This window comes from Harmonia axyridis, chromosome 6, assembly GCF_914767665.1.
Source record: "Harmonia axyridis chromosome 6, icHarAxyr1.1, whole genome shotgun sequence".
Classification (NCBI taxonomy): domain Eukaryota; kingdom Metazoa; phylum Arthropoda; class Insecta; order Coleoptera; family Coccinellidae; genus Harmonia; species Harmonia axyridis.
In genome coordinates this window covers 6,319,580-6,327,036 of record NC_059506.1, presented here as the reverse complement: position 1 = coordinate 6,327,036, position 7,457 = coordinate 6,319,580, and the positions used below count along the sequence as shown (strand labels likewise).

Sequence of the window (7,457 nt, the reverse complement as noted above, 5' to 3'; positions counted from 1 at the left end):
AGACATTATGGGCAAAGTTCTGTATTGATATTTTTGTCAAAATCTTCTATTTGAACAAGTTGATCAAAACAATTGCTTCGATAAAACGCAATATAATTTTGAAGTTATGATGAAGTTATGGATGACTCCATATTGATAGCATTGATATTGAAACTCAAATAGAAATTCAGAGTGTTATGCATTTTTCGAAATTGAAATATCTTTTCTCAATTTCAGTATCGTAATGAGTTCATTACAGTTCTAAAAACAGTGATGTAATGAACTCATTACAGCATAGTTTTCATAAGTAATTGCTCAAGTGCATCAAAATTACCGATAATTTTGCATGACAGCGTGTTGTCATAAAAACTGCATGAGTTCATTTTCATTTTTGGAGAAAGAGCCCGACACCGAAGGTGGAGGGCTCTTTCTCCAAAAATGAAAATGACCGAATGCAGTTTTTCAAAGAAAACACGCTGGAATGCAAAATTATCCGGTCATTGTGATGCACGAGTGTAATTTGGGGGAATATTTCCCGAATAAACTGTTACATTACTTGTCAAACTGATTTAGAATGGAATTGCCATAGATTCGAACTGTGTAAGATGCATAGAAACTATGCATTTATGAACAGAACAATTATCGCAGTGCAGTTTCGCTTCCTACAATGCAATTATCGTAAGTAATATCATAAGGGCATCTAATTTTTCCGAAAAGAATCGAAAAAACACGTTGCTAAGTAATATTTTGACAAGAAGCATGAGTGCTGGTGGCAACAAAAATCCGAGTCGAAGACGAGGATTTTTGCACCTGCACGAATGCTTTTTGTCAAAAAATATTACTTTGCAATGTGTTTTTTCGATTTTTTTCACAGGAAAAATTAGATGCCCGAATGGTATTTGACAAGACTATTTCCTGAGTAACAGATTATTCTGCATGCATTACCTATGTATAGGTATTAATTTGAAAACAGATACTCAATTTCATTTCATCCAAAATACTAAAAATTTAATTATTTATGGTACAATTAAAATATAAATTGCAATTTTGGTACACGGTAGGGGAATTGTTTGAAAGATAATGTCTTTAAATGGGTCAAAAATTATTTTCCACTTCACAAAATACATTTCTTGCATTTTTTTTGCAACGGTGTTCCACATTGTCTTCACAACTAGTTCTTTGTAATTTTCACCGTTTTCCTTCTTCATATTCCACGCCCAATCTTTCAGAATTAGGTTTAGTTGTTCTAAAGTTGTGTTTTCCATAAGCTCATAGTTCTTTGCTTTGCAGAATGTCATGAACTGTTTCCATATTGAAGTATGAGTTCTGAGGGTATTATACGGTATACTTTTCTCAATCGCCAGATCAATATTAGACGAAGAATCGCTTCCAAAGCGACTCATTTTCACGATATAAGCTGACTAACTAGCACTTGACAATAAAATCAGAAAAAATTGTTGAGCGTCGTTTTCTGGTGTCCTTGGAGATTATAATTACGTTTGTTTTCAAAGGTATTGTAATTTTTGGTGACAACAACTGTCAAGTTTTGCCGCGGGTAAACGCGAATAAACTGCTGACAGGTCCTGCCAAACAGTTTTTCCACCTAGAAACCATTTGTAATTCAAAATTGCGCGTTTCTGATTGGTGCAAATTACGACGAGGGAAATAGTCGCTGTAATTTTCGATAATTGTTCTCCGTATACATAGAATTTTAGACAGGAGGGAAATATTCAGTTATATTTTTCGTTTTGTGGTTGTTTAGTCAGACTTCCAATTCAATCAAAATTCAACATACGTCAATTGTCAATATAATATAATTTGGATTTAGTGAAATGATTTGCGACATTTTTTGCAATTTCTCTTAATTCTGTTGATGTTAAATCGATTTCGTCAGACATAATTCACGAATTTAAAGCGTAAATATAAATTAGTTAAAAATTCCAAACGAACGATTCCAATTCAAATTCCGTGGTCTGTCAAATTTCGTAACAGTCACACCAACTGCCAAGATACAATACAAATGTCACTAGGATGTTGTTTCTGAATTTTTCATCGAATTTCGATAATATTTCACAAAACTTGACTGAAATAGAGAAAATATAGTCTAATAATCGTTGCAGAAGGCAATTCCAACACTCATGTGTTCGAAATGAAAAATGTTTTTTTTTTCATGAACTTTCACTTTTGATCCACTAAATTTTCAAAAAAAAGATGAAAGTTTGTATATCTTTATAATATCACGTTTCTCATATTTATCGATCGTGTTGAGATTCCATTGCAGTTTTTTGTTTTTTCTTAATTTTGTATTTATATTTTAGAGATTTAACAAACAAATGGATATTATATTTCCTGTTGGATAAATTTGGATCTTTCGTTCTTCATTTCCGATGATTCTAAGATGTCTCAAAATTTTTGAGGAATATTTAATTATTAGATGACCTAATAAAGTGATAAATTTGAATCTGAACTTGCGGAATCCCTAAATCTGATCTGTCTGCCATCTACAGATTCTCTCGAAAACTGTGAAAATTACATGATTGAAATTTGGTACAATAGTTCATTGCAGTTCCATTGATCTTCCTAGTTAAAAATACTGCAAATTTCATAATATGGTTTAGTATTTGCACTTTCTACGCAAAATATCTCGACAGATGGAGAAAAAAATATAAAATTATCGATGTGAAGAAAACGAATTATCATAAAATTGAAAACAATTAATGTGTGTGGTGTAGATACATCAGATAGCCCTTTGTTCAGATTTTTAATACATGTCAGTGGGAAGTTACTAAGTTCGAATCCATAAAAAAAAACTTTCAAGCTGATTTTTCAATTATCAGTACTATAACTGAATTGAAGGTACAAATGAAAGTAAGAGATTCCTTGGATAATTTTCAGAATAAAGTCCTATAACAATGGAACAGAAGAAGTTTTTTTTCGAGATACAGGGTGTTAAAATTTGATTTTTTCAAGTTTTTTTTGTCATAGCATCCGTACTTCTGTTCTGAAATTTGGAAAATGCTGAGTGCAAGGGCGGCGTAGATCTTTTTTTCTTGGGAGGGGTAATCGAAATAAGAAATTTTTGACGATATTGTTCAATCATATCTATAATGTGTGAAAAAGAGGTTTGATAACGAAGTTTGAACAAAATTACTCGAAATAATTTTTTTATTACCAATTCGATTGTTCTTATCTTATACTGGGTGTTCATGAATTGGAGTTACGAAGGAAAATGAGAGATTCCTTGGATAATTTAAAAAATAAAATGTCTATCATTGCCAATCCAATATCATCAGCTGTTTATTATTCATGGGAAACTGTTTGATCACTCGGATTATTAGTCGATTTTGTTACAACTCGTCTGTAGTAAGTGCTTCTTGTAGGCTTAGCAACATCGAACGATTTTTCGACTATCACTTACCACTTACTTCTATAGCTATCTATTGCAAAACGGCGGAAGCAAAGTTGTACTCCTAATAAGTTTATTTTTTTAAATTGTTTTATTTATAATAAATCACATTCATAAGACAAACGAGAGCTATTTCTGATTGAAATGACACTTAGTTGAAGTTAGGAAAAATAAGATGAAAAAAAAAACAAATGATTTAAATATAACACAATTTATAATTTATTAGAGATGTAAAATTTTGCAGAAATCAAGATGACATGTGAACACAACATAATTCAAAATAAAATATGTATATATAAAGCGATACAGCATGAATCCAAACAAACCAAATACTAATGATATTTCCTCCATTAAATCTCCTCGTTGGTTTGGCCTTCATTTTTCTCTTCTTTTTCTTCTTCACTTTCATAATCTTCTTCACTCTCATCATCTTCTTCATCACTGTCCATCTTGTCGAACCGATGGATATTGACAGGTTTCCAATTAGTATCGAAGATACTGAAGGTTTCTTCGAAAATTAAATTTGTCCTGCACATGGGACAACATTTGGAATTGGAGCACCACATGTCGATGCACTCCTTGTGGAATGAATGTCCACAATCGGTAAGGTACAATTCTCCTGTCAATCTACTCAAACATACGCTACAATCCTCCTCGAATGTTATACTCCTAGGAAAAAAAAAGTACATATTAATTCACTGTTTGTAGGTACTATATGGTTATTGTACATTTCATACACATATATTGAACAAAAATTTCTTTATAAGAATGAAACATTCAGAAACTAAAGATAACATTTGATTATATTGTTTCAAAAATAATGAAAGAAAAAAATGATGTAAAAGCATTACCTTTCTGTACAATTGTTGTACAACTTTTCGAAGTTGAATTCATATAGATGGTCTAAAGACATCTTTTCGGCTTCAAAATTTACTGCTCTGCTTTCAACACTGTCAAACTGATACTAAACTATTTAGCGTACCAGCACCTTTATGTACTCGAACACGTACACGACTAACGGGACTGGATACTGAATGTGCACCTGCGCAATTCATTACTAGTTTGATTTAGGAAAAGGGACAAACAGGCCCGGTCTGGCTCCACTTGGGGCTCTCGGCTAGATGCTGATTTGGGGCCCCCCTTCAGGAAATAAAACGAGAACCTATCACGGCAGCCAAAACGTGCTCTTGAATAATTTTAAATTATGGTGGTTGAGGTTTGAATGAATCTCAAAGTATTCTGCCTCCAGCAGCAAATTTAGATTAATTTATTATTGTATCTCTAATTGAAAGAACAATATTATGCATTCAGTAGTCCTTGAAAGTGGTTATAATTGAAGTAGAATGAGAGTTCAATGAGAGACCAATGACGTAACTACGAACATAAAAATGAAAAACACAGGACAAAAAAAATGTACAATTATAAACTGAACTTTAAGGTAACAACTTGGTATATTGATACTAAAAAGTAAAATAGGGCCTAAAATAATAATGAAATAAAAGTATAAAATAAATCATTATATGAAGTAGGTCAAAATGACTACTGTTGTTAACAATATAAATACAAAACAAATTCTTAGCACAGTGCTAGTTGAGTAATTGATGATTTTACTAACTATCCTTTCAGTCTTTGGTAAGTTCTTCACAACTCCTGCCCATGACATTAATTATGTCATCTTTGTCCAAGTCAGAAAATAAATCTCTTTCCATATTCATAAAAACTAGGATAGAAATAAGGTTTTGGCTTGAACTAGACCTAAGACGATTCTTGATTATTTTTAACTCAAAAAATACTCTTTCACAGGTAACCTGTATACAAAATATCGTATTTATAATATACATACAAGTGAATGAATAAGCCCGATCCAGAGAAATAAAAAAGAACTGAAAATACGCATGACGAACACATGACAATTGCTTTACTGTCATTACGTAGACCACGAAAAGTTGCTTCTTCTGATTTAGGTTCTGAATCAATTTGACAGTAATCTAAATTTCCTTCTGCTTTGTTTAACATTTCGCCTGGGATTTGTTCATCTTGAGTATTTTCGATTTGCATGAAACTTTTGAACTGATTGCAAATTATTTATGTTAATAATCAACGTCTTCAAACTTTGCAGGTTTGAAGTACAAGAGAAGACTACAGTTGGAATATCTTCAAGCTTATTTCATTGAACTTTCTTGGGTGTAACCAAGACAGGTCCACTAAAATTTCTCTATTTGGACAAAAATTTTCTTCATTGCTGGTTCTAACACATCGAAAAATACTGACTTGTAATTATTTTTGTTGAGATTTTAGGAGAATCATCTTTTGATTTTTTCCAGACATCCGTTTTTTCTTTGAAATTCTTCTTTCCGTGAAATGCAATTTTATTTCCATATCAATATTCCGATTCTTCCGATATTCTTTCGATTTACAATTAATAGCAGACTCTTGGCGCATACTCTTTTATTTTCGTGTATACAATTTCAAAATGTTTATCATTTCTTTTTTCATTAATTAGTTTGAGCAGTGATTGAAATGAATTCCAAGCAACAGCGTAGTTCAATGTTTTAGTTTGCAAATATTTTGAACCAGGAGTTATAACAAGAACCAAATGTAAAACGAATGAAATAAATGAGTTTCTAATTTTTGATCATTGATTTGCCAAATTTCTGGCCATATGTCTAGATTTACAATCAAACTGACCATCATGTTTTTTTAATACGGTTTACTGACGTCAATTATTTATCTTTGGCAGTTTTCTTCAACACACTTTCATCAATTATCGAAAATAGAGCCTTAGAGACTTTTGCAGTCTATAAAGTTTGTATGTTGTTTTTTGTTTCTTTCTACCATACTGCCATTCGCTTGTAAGATGAACTCAGAAAAACCGCAGATTCTCCCACCAATCCAAACAAGTTTTCTGTCTCTAGTTACTTTACTGCTGAATCAGCTACTAGGTTCAAGACGTGATAGATACGTCATATTTTCATTTAGCTTTTTAAGGTGAGCCTGTAAACCGTTATAATACTCTTTCATGTTATTTTTTCCATCGAATGAACATGAAACGATATTTGATTCCAGAATTCCGTACTTGGTTAATTCTGGAGTTACACGTTTTTACAATGCAGGACCACTCGAGTCTTCAACTACAGTAATTTCTAGAAGCCTTTCATAATCTTTTCATCGAATGACATATCGTACGAAAATAGCCAACTGGTATATAAGTGCTTCCTGTATCTTGGGTAGAGTGTAGAGTCTACCATAACGTTATGAATCGTGGAAGCCTTTCAAAATTATATTGCGTTTTATCGAAGCAATTGTTTTTATCAACTTGTTCAAATAAAAGATTTTGACAAAAATATCAATACAGAACTTTGCCCATAATGTCTATTCGTTGTTCATTTTAAAACGTTTAAATGAAATAAAATTGTCAAAAAAACATATTTTCAAAAATTTGTTTAGTTTAGTTTGGTTCATCTGGGGGCCCCCTTGGGCCGGGGCCCTCGGCGATCGCCGATCTGGCCAGACCGTGCCTGGCATTTCTATGTCCAAAAAAATACATTTCCTTCCGAAGAAATCTTTGAGGAAATATAAAAGAAAGCAATTAGCTATAATTTAAAGGGTTATCCACAGCATTTTCATAGTGAATTTTAACAATTTCTGTGCGTTGTTGAATCTTGTATTGTTCCATTTCAAGCAGTGGCGTAGTTTTACTCGTCCAATGTCAAAATATGACACCTTCAAACGTTTGAAGGATAGGATAAGTCTTATATTTGATCTTTTTCGAGGAGGTGTTTCACTGAATGAGACCAAGTATTTTTGAATAACAAAGTTTAATAATGGATTGAAATAATTAATGAGAAAATACAGTCAATAAAATTTGCACATTACTAGTCTATGGCAAACACCTTAAGAGTAAATAAGAAAAAATTATAACACTCGACAATCTTGGACTATTTTGGTAAATCTTTCATAAGGAGAAAAATCAGCAACCAATATACATATATAAGATTAAATTAAATATCCTTACCCTGGATTTCACAATCACTGTTCAAATAAACCTTTCAACAAATTCCCTATTTGTACC

The 7,457-nt window shown here is 32.1% G+C and overlaps 1 protein-coding gene across 2 annotated transcripts; it reads right to left on the bottom strand.

Annotated features, from left to right (window-relative positions):
• Positions 1-3,580: 3,580 nt before the first annotated feature.
• Positions 3,581-6,573, bottom strand: LOC123682692 (brassinosteroid-responsive RING protein 1-like). Of its 2 annotated transcripts, XM_045621458.1 has the most exons (3): positions 5,229-6,573; positions 4,237-5,140; positions 3,581-4,054 (listed from the first exon to the last, which is right to left on the bottom strand). In XM_045621458.1, the coding sequence occupies exons 2-3, from the start codon at positions 4,296-4,298 to the stop codon at positions 3,736-3,738; spliced, it is 381 nt and encodes a 126-aa protein (XP_045477414.1). In that variant the 5' UTR covers positions 4,299-5,140; positions 5,229-6,573; the 3' UTR covers positions 3,581-3,735. The 2 variants fall into 2 exon arrangements, with proteins under 2 accessions (XP_045477414.1, XP_045477413.1); XM_045621457.1 differs by having other exon boundaries at positions 4,237-6,573.
• Positions 6,574-7,457: the final 884 nt, after the last annotated feature.